The 19659-nt window shown below is 38.5% G+C and overlaps 1 protein-coding gene across 1 annotated transcript in view; it reads right to left on the reverse strand.

The window, feature by feature from the left end:
• Positions 1-7432: 7432 nt before the first annotated feature.
• The window catches only part of bop1 (BOP1 ribosomal biogenesis factor), a 73571-nt gene continuing 61344 nt past the window's right edge, over positions 7433-19659 (reverse strand). Inside the window, exons 11-16 of the mRNA XM_042744892.1 lie at positions 16318-16450; positions 13822-14002; positions 13034-13325; positions 10423-10507; positions 10132-10239; positions 7433-8234 (exon numbers count right to left, since the gene is read on the reverse strand). Coding sequence (XP_042600826.1) covers positions 8081-8234; positions 10132-10239; positions 10423-10507; positions 13034-13325; positions 13822-14002; positions 16318-16450 — 953 coding nt within the window. The 3' untranslated portion in view covers positions 7433-8080. The remainder of the gene's footprint in view (positions 8235-10131; positions 10240-10422; positions 10508-13033; positions 13326-13821; positions 14003-16317; positions 16451-19659) is intronic.

Below are 19659 nucleotides of genomic sequence, written 5' to 3' on the forward strand. Positions count from 1 at the left end.
TATGTTTTTCATACTGAAGAACCTGTTTTAATCAAAAAGGTACAAGGGGGTGCGAATACTATTTTAACTTCATGAGAGGCGTTTAGTTTCCAGCTTAAATCGAGCCATATAAGGAAACGAGCATCTGTTAAAGGCCCACAACATAAAGAATTCCGTCTGAGTGCTGGCGTGTGGTTAAGAGGAGATTTACACTGGTTTATTCATACATTAACACTGAGCCAGTGACTGCATTGATTTCTCGAATAAACCAGGTTGCATTTCTGTGTCAGGACCAGACCCCCTTTGAAAACCACTTGGCTTGGAGTCACAATCCTCCAGATTCCAACGAAAAAGCCTCATCTCTTAACTGTGGTCATGATGAGGCAGAGGAACTCCAAAAAAGAACGACAAAGTTTCTCAAATGAGATGCTAGGAAAATATTAATATGCCTTCACTGTGTCAATAATGTGTTTGGCTGCTACCGTTTGGAATGACTCAACGACTGAAATGCAAAAAGATCCATCCATCCATCTTTGGCTTCGCATGTCGAATGTTCAGGCTCGGATTTCTCATTCGGTCACGTAAAAGCTTCATCTCTCCTCCTGGAAGTCTTGCAACAAAATAGCCTGTCACATTCACGACCGAAGCCTTACTGATGGGCCAAACGCACTCGCGTGGGTAAACGTTTGACCCAGACATGACTGAAGCTCACCTGGTAAAGCATTTTATCACTGTTACTTACAATAAAAGCCAGACGAAATGATATTTTTCAACTGGTGGTGTTATTTTGCAGTTTTTTTAGATAAGTATTACCTTAAGTTTGGAATATCTGATCAACTAGAAAATGCATTCCCAACTAATTTACTTCATAATGTCATATTTCTGTGCGTAACAGGACACTGAATGCTGAAAAGTGGCTCAATATGATTGAAAGTTGAAAAATGAGAGGAATTGAGCTGAAATTTAAGTCATTATTGCATTTTCATACAATATTACACAAAAATTCACTGACGAATCGTCCACAGTAAGTGTTCAAACCAACTCAATTTGGTTTCATGTTGACTTTAAGGCTTTGGGATCCAGCATTGGTATCATTTACATGCAGTACTTCACTAACAGTGAATGTGAATAATTAGTTTTCGAAGCCAGAGGATCAGATGTTTGACATGAGTCACAATGTTCAGCCAGTATAATAAAACCGACAGACTAGTCTGCTGGTACACTCAGTCCTTCTAGAATCCGCCTCCGTTTAGCCTACAACTTCATGTAAAAAAACCTCACTCGCTCTGGGAGATATTCCCTTCACGTATAATTGGAGTGGGTTATTTGGAGAGCTCAGGCTCTGGGAATTAAGGTTCAGTGTCCACATTGCACTTACAGCTGAAAATATTCACTCCATTAGAGCTTGTACAATGTATCTAAATACATGTTGTATTGTTCCTTGGAGGATAGAAATCTCAAAATTCTCAAAACTTCTCCAAACAACGATTTAGCCTGAAATATTCAAGCTGAAATTTCATCTCAAACTCTTATTTTCCAGCCCAACTGAAACAAGAATCTACTAAATTAATCAATCATTTAATCTGAAATAATATTTAAGCATGCAAACACATTAAGTAGATATGGTAACAGGTTCTTTCAGTAGCCACTTTTCCACTGACGATGCGAATGACCAATTCAGGTGGTCAATCTGTTCACGAACCAGATGTTTTCTGGTAGCCAAGTTAAGTTTTCAGCAACAACAACTCAGTCTACCAAGACTAAACACAACTAGACTGTTTGCATTACAATCAAAGAAATTGTCTAGGATGGAAACATGCAGTACGGTAAAGCAGAATGTTCAGCTGATGGACCGTTCCCATGCCATGTCACATTTTACAGTGGCTTGACTTTATTTTTACTCTGTCAAATATAAAGATTTTTAGATTTAAAGAAAAACTGAACTATCATATGGTCCTAAGTATTCAGACCCTTTGCTCAGTATTTAGTAGAAGCACCCTTTTGATCTAATACAGCCATGAGTCTTTTTGGGAAAGTTTTTCACACCTGGATTTGGGGATCCTCTGCCATTCCTCCTTGCAGATCCTCTCCAGTTCGGTCAGGTTGGATGGTAAACGTTGGTGGACAGCCATTTTCAGGTCTCTCCAGAGAGGCTCAATTGGGTTTTAAGTCAGGGCTCTGGCTGGGCCATTCAAGAACAGTCACGGAGTTGTTGTGAAGCCACTCCTTCGTTATTTTAGCTGTGTGCTTAGGGTCATTGTCTTGTTGGAAGGTGAACCTTCGGCCCAGTCTGAGGTCCTGAGCACTCTGGAGAAGGTTTTCGTCCAGGATATCCCTGTACTCGGCCGCATTCATCTTTCCCTCGATTGCAACTAGTCGCCCTGTCCCTGCAGCTGAAAAACACCCCGACAGCATGATGCTGCCACCACCATGCTTCACTGTTGGGACTGTATTGGACAGGTGATGAGCAGTGCCTGGTTTTCTCCACACATACCACTTAGAATTAAGACCAAAAAGTTCTATCTTGGGCTCATCAGACCAGAGAATCTTATTTCTCTGTTTTTTAGCAAACTCCATGCGGGCTTTCATGTGTCTTGCACTATGGAGAGGCTTCCTTCGGGCCACTCTGCCATAAAGCCCTGACTGGTGGAGGGCTGCAGTGATGGTTGACTTTCTACAACTTTCTCCCATCTCCCGACTGCATCTCTGGAGCTCAGCCACAGTGATCTTTGGGTTCTTCTTTACCTCTCTCACCAAGGCTCTTCTCCCCCGATAGCTCAGTTTGGCTGGACGGCCAGCTCTAGGAAGGGTTCTGGTCATCCCAAACGTCTTCTATTGAAGGATTATGGAGGCTACTGTGCTCTTAGGAACCTTAAATGCAGCAGAAATTTTTTTGTAACCTTGGCCAGATCTGTGCCTTGCCACAATTCTGTCTCTGAGCTCTTCAGGCAGTTCCTTTGACCTCATGATTCTCATTTGCTCTGACATGCACTGTGAGATGTAAGGTCTTATATAGACAGGTGTGTGGCTTTCCTAATCAAGTCCAAACAGTATAATCAAACACAGCCGGACTCAAATGAAGGTGTAGAATCATCTCAAGGATGATCAGAAGAAATGGACAGCACCTGAGTTAAATATATGAGTGTCACAGCAAAGGGTCTGAATACTTAGGACCAAGTGATATTTCAGTTTTTCTTTTTTAATAAATCTGCAAAAATGTCAACAATTCTGTGTTTTTATGTCAATATGGGGTGCTTTCCGTACCCACTGTATATACTTAATTTAGACAGTGAAGAATATGCAATGTTTTTATTCATTTGATTGCTTTTTACCATGTGTGTAGACTTTCTTAATTTTTCTGCTGTAGTTTTTTGTCCTATTGCTTGTAGTTAGTTTCTTGTTCTTACGCTGACTGTTTACTTGTCTTCAGTCTTAATTCAGTCTTTAGTCTTAATTTAGGCTAGTATTAGTTTTTTTGTGATATTGACACTGGTGACAAGATATCATTAAAAAAAAAATTATTTAAAGCAAAAATATCTACGTTGTGATATATTTCATTACAGTGAAATGAAATTACACATATCATGTCATAAGATTTTGGTCATATCACCCACCCCTAATATGAAATGGTATTATAAAAAATGTTATAAATAATTAAACTAAATTGATAATGTACAACACCAGTTTAAATTTAGCCAAACTCATGGACATTTTTTATGAACAATAGGTGGCGCTGTCTGGTGGCCTTGTCAGGAAGCAGAACACTCCCAAATGTAATATTTAAAGAGACAGCTAATGTTCAAATTTAAATTGTCATCATTTACTCACCCTTATGTCGTTCGTTTCTTCTGTGGAACACAAAATGAGATGTTTAGCAGAATGTTGGAGCTCCTCACAGTGAAAGTGAATGGAAACAATAAAATAACATTTTTATTAATAATCTGACTGGAAGTGGGGTACAATTTAAGATGCCATGTCATTAAGTGAAAAGCTTAAAGAGTTAAAAACCCATCCGTTTATCTGGAAAACTGGCACAGCTGCTGTTCAGGTGGGCTGCTCGAGTTTCGGGTCAGAGTGTTCTTGACGTGGGGGCATTCCGAAGAAAACCCGCTGACAACATTGTTACTCGCCAGCTTGAAATCCTACAGCTCTCAGCGGCTATCCCAAATTAACTTTGAATCAAAGCCTGCGGGAGCTGCAGCAATCCGGCAGGGACTCTAATTTTTTCCACTTATGCTGGAATGTGGCCTTCCAAGTGCCCAAGTCTCTCAACACCAACTATTTGCTGTTTGTTTTGACCGTTTTCCCTGTGGGGAGGGTGAGCAGAGGAGGAAAACGGTTTGGAGAAAGCAATGGAAACACTCGCCGACTGCCAAGACTGCATCCATTTTCTCCTGAAACTATTCAAAATGATGCAATGGGACTGTTATTGGGTTTCACCGACAGGAAAACCACAGGTACACACACACATATACACACACAGGCTTGTGGGCGAGACACACCATGATAGACATCCAGAGCCTCCGAAGGGTTTCTTACCAGACAGTTTCAATGCCACTGTCTGAAGTCATACTCCAATTATGGAGCGTCGGGATGCAAAATTTACGGAACACTTCATGATACTTCTCTGTGCATAACCTGAATTTATCAAAACCCCATTCACTGTCCACTGTCTAGTGGAGCTTGTAAAATACCATTTTTTTTTTTTTTGGTGGGTCAGACAAGCTCTGATGTCTCGTCAACGTTGAGCATCTGACAAGCTCACTAAGAGGGGCCCGACTGGAGGAAGTCATTATGAGGTCACCCCCGGTCCTCCCGAGCACTTATGATGTCATCTCGCAGACTGGAGGTTTTTCCTTGGAATGCGTCTCGTGCCATTTTGGGGTTTGGAACGTGTGTCGCGTGTCTGGACGAGTATTAATGAGGGCACCGTGCGCCATCACGTCATTCATTATGCCCCAGAATTCTCAATCCTCATGCAGACCCGTCAATCAAGACGCTTTACGGCCTCTCTGGTTGTACCTGTATTGTGAATTTAGAGAAAATATCGTGCACAACGATATAAATGACCCGCATGAAAAATGCATGGATATGGACAGCTGCAATCAATTATGCCGTTTCCATGACTACTCACAGTGTTAATTGATAAATGCGGTTTAGTCAATGGGCCCTTGAGTTTTTTAGGAGAAAATCAAAAGTGGAAATATGATATAATGGAGAAGTGCGTCTTATGTGGTGTCCCCACCATTACTTTATTAGCTTCAAAGAGCCCAAAGCAATGTTGGATCCCACTGACTTGCATTGTATGGACAAAAAGACATTTTAAAAATTGTTCTAAATTTAAAAGGATAGCAGAGGTCCCAACAATAACAGCACAAAGAAACACTTGTTGCACTCTCAGGAAAAATAAAGGTACAAATGTGGTCACTGGGGCGGTACCTTTTTAAAAGGTACAAATATGTACCATTTAAGTACTAATATGTACCTTTGACCTACTTGCATGTACCCTTTAGGGCTAAATAATGTATAAAGATGTACCTTTTGAAAAGGTACTGCCCCAGTGACAGCATTTGTACCTTTTCCCCTAGAAAGTGGTATCACTTTCAAAAAATATTTTTTCTTATTTCCAACAGATGAACAATAAAAATCTTAACAGCCAATCAGAATCCATTTTGCATTAAAGAGCTCAAGCATTTAACGCATCATATGATAGAACTGCAGCACATGCTTATAATAACCTCATCACGTATTGTTGTGGACGCTAACATAGTTATTGTTCTTGGTGTGAACAGCCATAACAAGTATAACGATAATGAGTCAAAATTCTTCCTACTTTAAAGGGATAGTTGACCCAAAAAATGAAAATTCTGTTATATTTACTAACACTCCAATTGTTCCTAACCTGTGTGAGTTATGTTGATAACCAAACAGTTGACAGAAGCCATTGACTTTCATAGTTTCTCCATAGAAGTTAGTGGCTACATTCAACTGTTTGGTTACCAACATTCTTCAAAATATCTTGTTTAATGCTCAACAGTAGAAAGAAACTCATAATGGTGTGGAACAGCTTGAGAGTTAGTAAATGATGACAAATTTTTTTATTTTTGGGTGAACTATCCCATTAAGGCATGTACTGCAGGGTTCAAATAACAGATGTTGATGGTAATATGATTGTTATTACAGTATGAATGGGTCTCAAAGCTTTAACATGACATTTTAAAAAGACAAATTATTTCTTATTCCTGCAGAAATTTAACTGCATGTACACTTGCTTTTCCATTCTGTGGATTAGTCAAGTTTTGAATGGTTTTCTTGGTTCAGTTATGCCCTGCTGGTAGATGTCACCATCTTAGGGCCATCTTTCTTCACGACAGTCGTTAAACAGCTGATTCTCTTACGAATGACTTCCTTCTCTACTAAATTCATCAGCCAGTTTTCCACAGTACTTTGCAAAAATCAGCCATGCTTCCTGTTTAGCAACATTAAATATAATCGCCAAGATAGGCATATTTTTCGTGTATCAGGCTTGTCTCTTTCCATGAGCACAGGAGTCACGCTCCGCTGAATTACTGCTACCACATTCATGTTTTTGTAGAGTTGAGGGAAAACCACTGGAGCGCTGACAATGACTGTTTAAGTTATTTTTAGATAACTGACATCCCCAAAACAGAATGTGCCTGGCGTACTGAACGCTAATCATATAAATAACAGAATAATATCCAGACAGCCTTCCAGGACAAGACGCGCGCTCTACCCTCCACTGGGTTGGCGTACATCAACTCTGGCTGAACTGATCGAAGGAACAAACTCAGCACTGACTGGTCATCTGGTTGGCAATCTGTCAGTGACCATAAAATTAATGCTAAATCGGCAAAAAACAAAAGAATAAGTGCTTTCCTGGATAAGAATGCATTATATGATAAAATACCACAGCCGTTCATTGGTAATGGTCAAACTAAGTTAATTCTTTGTGTTTCTCATGATGTATCTTTGCATTATAATGATTTCCTAATTTGGAATATGATCAAAGATTGTGTATCACTGGATACCAGAGAATGGAGGAATTTCAATATAAATACCACATAAAATATTACAGTACTTTTCATGTTTGGTAAGCAATTTTGTGTTGTAATCTGATATTATAATATTTAATCTACACTGGCCTACTAACACTTCAATCCCTGGAGATGCTGGCAAATTAACAAAGGACTGAATTCTCCACACGGAGAGGCTCACAGCCTTGAGTTGAGAGAAGGACCCGCAGGTGGACGGCCTCCACGTAATATGATCTATAACACACAATGCCGTCTGATCAGCAGCGTCTGGGCCTCTCAGGAGAGGAAACGATACCAATTCCCAGACCCTCGCTGCATATAATTCAGGAGTCCTGAAAATCACCCTCGCTGACCTGTGGTGAGAAACCAGAAGAGAAAGAGAAAAACTCCAAACACCCTTCAAGAAACACTATGTTTAATTAAAAAGTAACTGGTCTCTGAATTACAACTGGTAAAGGTTTCAAAGGTAAAAAATAAAAAGCGACATGTTGACGCTGGTAGGAGTCGATGGTAGTGCCATTTTTGGATGAAATGCTTCAAAAGGCGGTTTAAGAAAACATCAGGTGTAAGTGAAGGACAGACGTCTGCAGCTTTGTTTCATGTCTTGTTTCCATTGGCAAGGCCCAACGTTGGACATTTGTTTCATTTCAATTTCAGCTTCCTTGTCCAAGGATTAGCGGTTGGGCTTGATTTGCTGTGGGGCACTGACAGCCCGATACGGAAATGGGCCTTTCCGAGTGCACATGGTTTTTGGTTTGAAACCAAACCTGTCTCTCTTTTAACGCTGCACTCGAGTCCTGTGGGAATCTACGAGCGGCTGGATGTATTTTCTTCTAACATAAAAAAGGCAAAACATAGCTCAAAACACATATTATAATGACATGTTCAATATCAGATCAGGCGCTTGATTCCTGCCAGCAACATGTCAATGGCCTCGGAGAGCAGCAAGTCTAAAAATCCTCATCGAGTCGTAACTGGCGTGTAATTTCTGGTTTCGAAAACTCGAGGTCGCGGCTCCCAATGGAGGGATGTTTTCGTTTTGTTCTCTAGGTGAAAAGACGGACTGTTCCGTCGGACCCTGAGGAAAACACCCAGGGTTGGGTTGGGTGGAAGGTCACATCGAGGACCCCGAGGTCATGAGTGATGGTGTGACCCTTCAGAACCTTCACTGGAACAATCAGAGGATTCTGCAGCAAGTCACTGTAGGATTAACACAGACATTAGAAAGGTTAGTGTTATTCACAACTGGCTCTGAATAATGATTTTCATGAAGTCTGGCTCCAGTAACAGATCTTAAATGCCTGAATTCTTTCCTGCCAGTAGATGTTTCTTCAACTACAGGCACTTTTATGACACACAAGTTGATTTTTATTAAACCTAACAGATTCAAAAAAAATTTTTTTGTTATATGTAGGTTATATTAAAACCATCTTTGAAACATTTTACCATGCCTTCATTTATTATTTATATTCCTTTAAAATGTATTTTTTGTTGTTACATTTTGAAATATTAAATTAAATTTTTTTACTAGAATTTTTTAAACTTCTTATGTGCACATTGTTTTTAAAAAAAATTTAAAAGACAAATTATGAATTCAATTTTGTATGTTTTCAGTATTAATGTAATCAAATTAATAAAACCCAAATCCGTACATTTTAAATCACATTTTAATTAACATTATTGTGCAGGTAATTTGTTTTAATAATTATCACATGCATAAAATTTGAATACTGAAAACTTTATAAATGTCTCATGTATTTATCAGATTTTTTTTACATAAAATATCTTAAATGTCTTTTATGCACATATTTGATTGTTTTGATTTTTTAAATAATACATTTATTAAATGATAAAACTTTGAACACTATAATAATTTATGCAGAGTAAAAAACTAATATTTGTCAAAATGGTTTATTAAAAAAAATTGTCATTTTGACCACAAATGTAACAATTTAAACAAAATTCATAAATTGTTTCTAACAAAACTGTTTCAAAAGTTAGTATGCTTGCTTATTAAAGATGCATTTCATGGAAAGATGGCAGAACTACATAAAACCATCCAACAAGTAAGTTTTTAAATTTCAACATTAACACTTAACTCTTAAATATTAAATACAATAAAAACACAGAATAAAAAATGTATAAACTGCTAACAGACCTCACTAATCTAGTCTACCTTACTATATCTACTCTATTTTTAGCTTAGTCAATCATCCTGTCCCATCCCAATGAAAACCGTTCCTTTTTCTCTACCCAAATTTTGTGGTCAAATCTGTTGGCCATTTCTTCTAACTGTCTGAGGGCTGTAAAGGCCATAAAACAGTGAATTCTGGAAATATGGTTTGCTGTATATGCATCAACAGTTTGACTGTGGAAAGTAAGAAGTGGAAAAATAACATGACATCCTCAGTTTGAGTATAAAGAGGTCTATTAAGGCCAGCTGATGAAAGCTTTTCACCCAGATCTCGCTTGCCCTGTACCATACACGGATCATTAGCTCTGCTCAAAGAGTGTCCCTGATCAAACTGCAGGAATGATACACTGGACACGTGCCCGAGAGAAACAGACAGACAGACAGAAGAAAAGACAGACATGAGAGAACTACACCACGTTAAGAGAGACAGGCCGTGCTCAGGACAGCATATCACACTATTTATGCAGTATGTACACTGTGTGCAGTACACAAGGTTTCTATATGAACTAAAATGTGCAGTATACAACCAGATTACACTGCACAATCTACAGTTTCCCACAATGGACTTGTTAGAAATTACATCTAATATCTAGTTCATTTGTTACACTGGAAATGGAAAGTTAAGCGCATTGCATTGTGGGAAACAGTTTTCCTTGAAATATACTCTACTGTATATGGCACATGCTAACCCAGATATAATATGCATAGAGTAAATCAGCTTACGGCACACATTATGTACAGTATGCACAGTACGCATACTATTTACTGCTAGTATGCTATTTGAAATGCAGCCAAAGAATGGAGAGGGATTAGAAAATCAAAGAAGAGAGAACCCAGCAGACTAAATAACACTGGGAAAAAGTAAAACAGTAAAAACCCGGACAGGAAGACGATCAGACTCACTTGTAGACCATCCCGTGACAGACGATGACGCTGCCGTCATCAGAGCCGGACGCGAACAACGGGTAGTGCCTGTGGTAGGCCACGCTCCTCAGAGCCTTCTTATGATGTCTGTATGGACAGAGACACAAGACAGACCCGTCAGCGTCCCGACAGCAGAGGGACGTTACACAGAACTGCTTCAAGTCCCAGAAGGAGACATTCATTTATTTGACAGGCCCAACATTACCAACAATTTCCCTCGAGTCTGCCCCAGACTGCCCAGATTATAAAAACCTGCTCGTGCTGACTCACCGGAGAACTTTGTATGGTTTGGTGGACAGGTCCAGATCAAACCAGGCCAGACGGCAGTCGTAGCTACCGCATATCACATTGTCGCCTGTGGAAAACGGGTAAAATAGGAGAAACAAATGACATCTGACATCCAGAGAGTGGTCACTGATGTCACATGTCACTTTAGGGACATTTTTGAGAAACCAAGACAAATATAAAGCCAGAATAACTTTCCTCTGGTCACCTCCAAACACTCACTTTTATATAACATACCGTAACAGGCTACAGAATGCAGCCAGTTCTCATTTCAAAGGTTACCGTAAGAGGTTAACGTCCATAGTCGTTTACCCCGAAATGAATTTCTTCTTATTTATTCATCTCATTCCAAACCAATGACTTACATTCTTCACACAAAGTATTTTTAAAAATGTCCAAGCTTATGTTTTCCATTCATTCAAAGCCTATTCTGAACATATGAAGCTCCCAAAAGGACAAAAGAGCACCATTAAAGCACTCCATTCGATTTGAGTCATCTGAAGTCATACAACAGACCAACATTTAAATCACCATTCACTCAAAATCTTTTTCTCTGCTGTAGCTCTCAAATCTCATTTGGTCATAATAATGGATACTCTGTGCATCATTTGGTTAGGAGACACACCAATGGTATTTAAAGGGATACTCCATCTCAAAATGAAAATTTTGTCATTAATCACTTACCCCCATGTCGTTCCAAACCCGTAAAAGCTTCATTCGTCTTCGAAACACAATTTAAGATATTTTGGATAAAACCTGGAGGCTTGTGACTGTCCCATAGACTGCCAAGTAAATAACAGTGTCAAGGTTCATAAAAGGTATGAAAGTCGTCGTCAGAATACTCCATCTGCCATCAGACGTGCAATCTGGGTTATATGAAGCGACGGGAACACTTTTTGTAAGCGAAGAAAACAAAAAAAACTTTATTCAACAATTCCTTTGTCAACAGTCTCCTCTGTGTCTCTCCATATCACCGTATGCTGTGTATACTCTTCTGTATCATCCGCGCCACAAGGATGCGCTGATTTCTTTCAAATCAAAGCTAAATACGCATAAAAAACAGCGCATCCCCGTCACTTCATATAACCCAGATTGCATGTCTGATGGCAGATGGAGTATTCTGACAACAACTTTCATACCTTTTATGGACCTTGACAGTGTAAGTTACTTGGCAGTCTATTGGACAGTCACAGGTCTCCTGGTTTTCATCCAAAATATCTTAAATTGTGTTCCGAAGATGAACGGAGCTTTTATGGGTTTGGAACGACATGGGGGTAAGTGATTAATGACAAAATTTTCATTTTTGGGTGGAGTATCCCTTTAACATCAAGTTTATTACAGCGTATTTTTATGTACATTTTGAGCCAAAAAGTGCAGTATGTAAAGCATCAAGTTTCACATACAATGTCCAAAGCTTAGTCAAGCCTGCTGTTAACAGAAGTACAAAAACTTAGATTGTAACAGTTACAGAATAAATTCTTAGATGTACATCAAAGAAAGTCATGTTACACAGTCATACGGCATCTGCTACTAACAAACCTGATGTTCGCCATAAGCATGACATTTTATTTAACAAGAGCCAGAGAGGCTTTTTCAGAAACTACAACTTATATTTCTTTTTTTTATGCCAATTAGGGTGGTTTATTGTTATATAGTTTATTGTTTAATGAACTATTAAAAGTGATTTCTGTTGATTGAAATTAAGCTGAAATTTAAAAAAACAGAAATGTTGTCTTGGCAACTAATTGAAATAACATAAGTGTAATTACTAAAATTACTTAAAGCTAAATAGATAAATAAAAAAACTAGTAAAATGACTAAAGGATAAAATGATAACTAAATCTTGAACTATAATTAAAAGTAAAAAGTAAAAAAAAAAAAAGCTAATTCAAAATAATAAATAGCGTAATAGTATATAAATAATACAAAAATTATACTTGTGCAAATTTTGATTTACATTATTTTGTTCTTTTAAATGCACAGAATGCAAATGTTAAGTTATTTACAAATTGTTTTTGCGATATTTCATTTTTTAAACAAATTAAATTTACAATTTGGATGGAAGCAGCTAACAACAATAAACCTGCTACATTTGAACCTTTATTTCATGCAAACACATGAGGATTTGAGAGCTACGGCCTGAATTTCAATTTGTTCCTTAAACCAAACTATAACATGGCTTCAGATGACTTCTTGAAAGACAATCAAAATATGATGAACTACATAAAAATAATGACAACGAAATAAACACCCAAAGCTACAAATGCTAAATAACTGCTTTTCAAACAGCCTTTAGGTAACTGATCATTTCATAATATTTAAATTTTATAATTTACTGTAAAATTGAAGAATTTGCATAGGGAAATTTCTTTGCCACAGTATGTTCAGACATAATTCCCAATAAAACGACTTGATTTTACTCACTAAATTTTATTGAGCAACAGTAAAATGCGACTGCACTTTTACTGCCCTAATATGCTTTCATTGTATTGGACATTCATAGGAGATTCTCCATAACATCTCCTTTTTGAAAAGAAAGTAAATTAGGTTTTGAATGAAATGATTGTGACCCTTTCAGAAACATCCAGTTACGTACCTCCAGGATGGATGGCCATGCTTGAAATCCATTTACAGTTGGCCATCAGTTTCTTGGTGAGCTCCTGTTTGATGAGGTTGTATACTCGCACGTAGCGCTGAGTGGCCACAAAGAAATATGGCCTGATGGGGTGGAAGGACACGCACTGCACCAGACCCTTGTTCTTGCGGAAGGGGTTCTGCGTCCTGCGTTTGCTCACCTGGTGGATGACCACCTGGAGGCTGCTGCCATTGTCGGGCATCACACACGCCAGGTAGTCACCTTTCCCGTGCCACGTCACCTGCCTCACGGCCTTTAGAGAGAGAAGAGAGAGAAAGTGGGTGGCTGGAGGTCAGAGGTCAAAGTCATTCTGCGGTAAATCCACAGACGATTAATCCAATTATAACCTCAAAGACAAGCTGGGACTAAATTTACTGCCGTTATTAATGCCGGCTCGGCCTCTGCCAGTCTGCAAACGTGTGTCGCTGCTTTGCTTTTTCCAGTAGTTTTAATTGGACACTAGAGGCGTCTTAAATTTCTTTCCATTTCAGGAAAAAGAAGACCACAGGCTTGTGGCTTCTGCCAATAGCTAAAAGCCTCTGGCTGTGGCTCACGTGAGAGACGGACGGACGCTCTCAGAGGGGATGAGAGAAGGAAAGAAAGACTTTTCATTTCTATTGTTAACTGGAAAATATCGAATTAAATAGAGGAGAAATGTGACCTGCTAATGGTTATCGTGATCGTGAAGATGTCATTATTATGAATATAAAATCAGACCGTTGTGGTGTGTTTGTATGTGTTTTGATTACCTTGGGGTGTTTGAGGATGAGGCGGTGACCCTGCTCGTGACCTTCGCCCTCTGCAACGGCCCACTGAACAAGCTGATCCTTCACTTCCTCTGGCTCCTCATAGGAAGAGATCAGCTGATCCGAAGCGGTGGAAACCAGCCGGTCACCCAGACCAGGGTTCAACAGGACCACAGTATCATCACTGCACACAAACATCATGTTCATTCTCATCCATCTCTCTGTACATCAGATAAAACAAGCTATTTATCCAACCATCCATCTGTCTGCAAGTCCATGTATCTAACCTACCTATTTACCCATATTTAACCATCCATCCTCTACCTCGCCAACCAACCAACCAAACCATCCATCCATCCAACGATCCATCATTTATACATTCATCTATCCATCCATCCATTTGTCTATCTGTCCATCCATCCATCCATCATCCATTCATCCAACTGACCTACTACCTAGCGTGCCTACCCAGCTAACTACAGTAGTCAACATTGGATTCAGTGGATCAAAAAAGTCCATCAAAGTTGTCCTAAGACAAGAACGCATTTTGGTTTTAGGTTTTAGGACAACTTTGATGAAAGGTTTTGATCCACTTCAAATGTTATTGACTAGTATACAGTATTTAACATTTATTGAACTACACAAACAACCTCAGGATGTCTTAGCATCGATCCATCCAACTATTTATAACTATTTATTTAGCCATATAAGCCAAATAACTAACATAAAAATAGCTGCATTTCCATTACTTTTCAAATTGCACAAAATGGAATTGCGAATTGAAAATACGCTTAATGGAAACACGCACATTTTGCAAAAACTCATATATTGCAAAAAATATTTTTTTTTTGCACAAATACAGGTCACCTGGCATACGTAAAATTCACATGATCTTAAATGAACTAGAACCTTCAAGAAACACCTCATACATGAATGCTCTTTGGTTTAAGGGGCTTTCCTTACCATTAATGCTTGGATAACCCCTTATGTACACTGCACACGTCTGTGGTGCATTACAGCTCCTACATGGCTACGGGAGCCTCTCCGTGTTGCTTCGCTAAAGATACACACCTATGTCTCCTTCAGTTAAAAATAATGGCTGGTGCGGTGGCTGCAATATACGAAAATCTACCAACATCAGTTGCCATGACTTATCGCTAGAGGAAAACTATGTTTGAGTTGCATAACATTTTTTATGGAAACGCAGTCATTTCATATTGTTTTTTTTTACTTGACATTCATAAAACATTGCAAAGGTTTTGCATAAATCTGTAATGAAAATGCAGCTAATGTTTATCAATTCATTCTAGCTATTTATCTTACCTATTTACCAGTCAGCATTTGAACTATTTAAACCAACCAACATCAGAATTTTTATCTACGCACCCATGTTGATTAATCTAAACTACTTTCCTAATAGGGCTGCATGATTAATCGGAATTAAAGCGCAAAGGCGATAAATCGCGATTAGGCAGAAGCTGCGACTGTCATGAGTATCTTTCAGTGAAGCACGGTTCTGTGATCAGCAGTAAATTTCCATCCGAAGGCCAGATACTCCAAATATGCCCCTCAGAGGAAATAACTGCAGCTGAGTAAACAGAAGATTTAACTGCTTTCCTTGATTCAACATGACTAATATATGGTTTATCTGAGTTTGTCTTAGATTTTTTATTATAATAAAGTATATAATAATGCAATGCTAATAGACACACAGCCTTTATCACTGCTTAGAATACTATGAAATATTGCGTACCTTAATTATTCTGTTTAAGAAGCCACATCATCTCACAGAAAGATTTATTTCAAACACCCGACTGATGTTATGAAGTGAGTTTGGAGTAAAAACATGTTATTTAATGTCGTATTTTCTCATGCTTTCAGATGGAGCAGTATTTAATACACAGAGCCGTAGTTCACTGACAAGCTATGCAAACAGCTTTCATAATCGCAGAACCATATCTTCGATTTCATTATCACATGATTATATCGTCTGCGATTATGAACGCGATTTTGCGTAGCTTGTCAGTGAACTACAGCTCTGTGTAGTAAATGTTGCTCAATCTGAAAGCAAGTGATTGAGATTTACTTCTAATCACAGAACCAGCTTTAGTGACGAGATGCGCATGACTATCGCATTTGATTAATCGTGCAGTCCTACTTCCTAACTATCTAATTAACTAACAATTTAAAAAAGCTGGCTATTTAATAACAAATATTCTTTAAATTCCTTGCAACATTCAAGAAAAGCTTTTATTCCAAAATGAACATTTGACATTCTCATGATTGGTCTTTCCTGAGGCATACTAAAATAAATCTTACTAATTAACCAGACTGCAGCTCTACACCCATTAAAAAATAAATCCTGTAAATCAACTGCTGTCAAATAATATACATCTCATACTGAATGTTACAAAACATACAGATAAACATTGAATTAACATTCAGATGAACATTAACATTCAGATGCAGATTTTAAGAGAAAAAAGGGGCGGGTCTTACTAGCTGACAGCGACCAGACAGATGGATGGGTTGGGATTCCAGGCCACACCCTTCACGGCTCCGCCCACCTCCACAGTCTTAAGGCATCGTGCTGTACTGACCTCCCAGAAACGCACCGTACAGTCATCAGAGCCTGAGGTCAAAGGGTCAAAACAAAAACTTTTACTTCAATGTATTCATTAGAGAATTTACATAAACTACTGTGTTTCAGAATGACTTAATAAAATGGGTTATGGGTAAATGTGTTTAACATGGTTGTGCAAATGTGCACAGGGTTGTGTGTCTCAGCGTCTGAACAGCTGAGAGGACACAGACGCTCAAGTCTCTGGCACAAGCAAAGCGTACAGTCAGCTCAACGGCACTTCCTCTCTCAGCAGCACACATGGAGGATAACTCTTCCCCGCGCTACACAACCACTGTGACACACACAGCAGCACTTTGGCACGAGTGCACTATAATAATACTAAGATTACTGAAGGTGACAGACAAAAAGAAGCTGGGTGTTTAATGTTTGTGTGTTACTGCTGTTAGACGGTCATTATTTAAAATGAGAGCCATTTATGTCATATACATACAGTATAAAAATGACTCATAATAGCTGATGTCAAAGCTTACTATGTGGTAGAATTTTTATGCGTTGTCAGTTTTTTCCTTTTGCTTAATATATTTGGTCTTTGGTAAATCTTGTAAGATGATGCTGTATTGGCTATGACTAAGCGAGATCATGTCTCTCTTCATGATTTTTTTTTTTTTTTGAGTAAATTAAACACTGTACTTTATTATTATTATTGCCAAAGAAAAAGTTTAACGTTATTAACCAGTATGTTTTCAACTCAAACCGGTTTCACAGAGGAACACAGGAACAGAAAGTTCAAATACCGATTCTGCTCAGAGTGAACTGATGTTTTTTTTTTTTCTCGTTTTTAAGCCCTGCTTTATGCAACTGACCAATATCGGTATCGGAATCGGCCAATAGTTGTTTGTTAAAATCGGTATCAGCAAAAAAAAAAAAATAAAAATAAATAAATCCTATCGGTGCATCCGTAATTAGAACATTAAAATATATTTATTTTTGTGATGGCATAATTCACTTAAAAATTTAGTTGCCTAATAGTGTTGGATGTTGGATGGGAAACCCCTTCCTCGTATCAGCCACACAACATCATAAGCTGCCATAAAATCTCATTTTAACTTTTATACCTGCATGCTTCATAAACACAGGAAAAACAACATGGGGAAACGGGCCAGGCCTGGAGGGTGGAGTGTAATAACTCCAAATCCCATAATCACTTTTTAAGTATTGAGCTGTATGGCGACAGATATAGCAGGAGGGACGGGCTCTGTGGCAGACACCCGCTGGCGGTCAGAGGCCTGTCTGGCCTGCACAGCCGTGGATGTGTGTGTGTGTGTGATGCAGGGGACACCACAACTTTCCTGTAGACGTTCAAACATGGACGCTGACCATAAATAAGATGGGAATGATGGTAATATTTGCCTTTATGGAGGGGAAAAAGCAGCAATACTGTTAAAAGTCCATTTTATAGGACAGTAATGGCACTTTGAGACAGAGAAAAAAATACAGTAATGTGTCCCAAAGGATGACAGGAATTAGATGTTAAATTCAACAAGAAACAGCATTAGCAACCCATTTTATATCTGAAACAAGTGAAAAATGATATTCTATAAGGAAAAGATAAATAAATTATAGAAAAGTACTTTAAAATATCTGACCTGAATGAAAGTGATACAGTTGTTGTTCACAACGGTTTAAAACGAATCACAAAAGACCAAGACATGTATTATTATTAAGGTTAAAAGCCTGATTTTTGTACAATTGAATGACTACTTATTGCCTATAAATGGTAAAAAAAAAAACAGCCACAAATTTAAAGGGTCATGTGATGAAAAGCATCTTTAAAAGCATCTATTTCTCATAGTTCATTCCCTGAAATGGCCCCTATATGTCCAGGGTTTCTCACACAGGGTCATGTGTGTGCTGTGTAGCTTATTTTTGGGAGCGTATGGATCTGAGGCACAAGCACTTCCTGTGGCTGAGCAGGGCTCCCCGCCGACCACTCTGATCTCTTTTAGCCGCTCTGTTAATTTGTAGTTGTGTTTTTGGACGGCACCCAAGAGCTTCCTTTTTATTTTAAACTCCAACTTCACAAATGCACTCAACGCCTTCACGCTGAGAATCAATTCTCGATCTAGCTTTTTTTATTTATTTATTTTTTTTATACGGTTAGACTTAGAGTTTGGTGTTAAATTGAAAGATTAAAAACAGGAGGATTCAATTTGTCTGTATATTTAGACAAACACATATACATAATCTTGACCCCACGCTTTAAATCAGTTCAAAACGTTCATATCTCAAATAAATTAGTCTTCAGATTGAGGTCTCCGTTGAATCAAAAACATGTGGATTGCAGTGAGTTCATGGTGTCCTCAGTGACAGTGTCATGCTGGAGTTTATAATGTCACCGCTCGTCTTCGTTTGGCCACATCATTAGTGAGGAATGCCGTTTGAGGCTCTCTCAGGCCATGATCTGAGCTCTGTAAATGTAAATATGTACACAGTCGCGTAACCTCAGCCCTTCTTCACCGCATTTTCTCATGTCATAGACTGCAATCTGACTACAGCGCAAAAACTGTAACTGTAGGTTTCACGTGCTGTAATTGCAGCGTTTTCGTTTTGTGAGTCTGTAAAACCAAATTCTTGCGAGATTCTCATCATTGCTGCATATTTGAAGTCTTTAGAAAAAGTGTTTACATTTTAAAATGTTCTCTTCAATGTGGGATTTTTCCCCCGCTGTTTTATCACCTATGAGTGTCTGATGACTTAAAGGTACGTGACAAAGTTTAATACTTAAATTACTGTTAAAGCTGGGGTCATACCTTTTTTGGATATAAAGTAAAACTTTTATTCAGCAAGGATGCATAAGTTTGTTCAAAAGTGACAGTAAAAGCATTTATGTTTTTGAATGTTTTAAAGATTTCCAATTCAAATAAATGCTGTTCCTTTAAATACTGAAATCAAGCTTACTGCGTTTTCCACAAAAATGTTACTGATTATATAAAAATATACTGTTTTCAACATTGGTAATACATATTTCCCAAGCAGCACATCAGCAAATTGCAATGATTTCTGAAGGATCATGTGACACTGAATACTAGAGCAGGTCTCCAACCCTGCTCCTGGAGAGCTACTGTCCTGCAGATTTCAGCTCCAACCCCAATCAAACACACCTGAACCAGCTAATCAGGGATGTTCAGGGCTACTTGATAATTACAGACAGGTGTGTTGGAGCAGGGTTGGAACTGAAGTCTGCAGGATGGTAGCTC

The sequence above is a fragment of the Cyprinus carpio genome, chromosome B19, assembly GCF_018340385.1.
Source record: "Cyprinus carpio isolate SPL01 chromosome B19, ASM1834038v1, whole genome shotgun sequence".
NCBI classification, from domain to species: domain Eukaryota; kingdom Metazoa; phylum Chordata; class Actinopteri; order Cypriniformes; family Cyprinidae; genus Cyprinus; species Cyprinus carpio.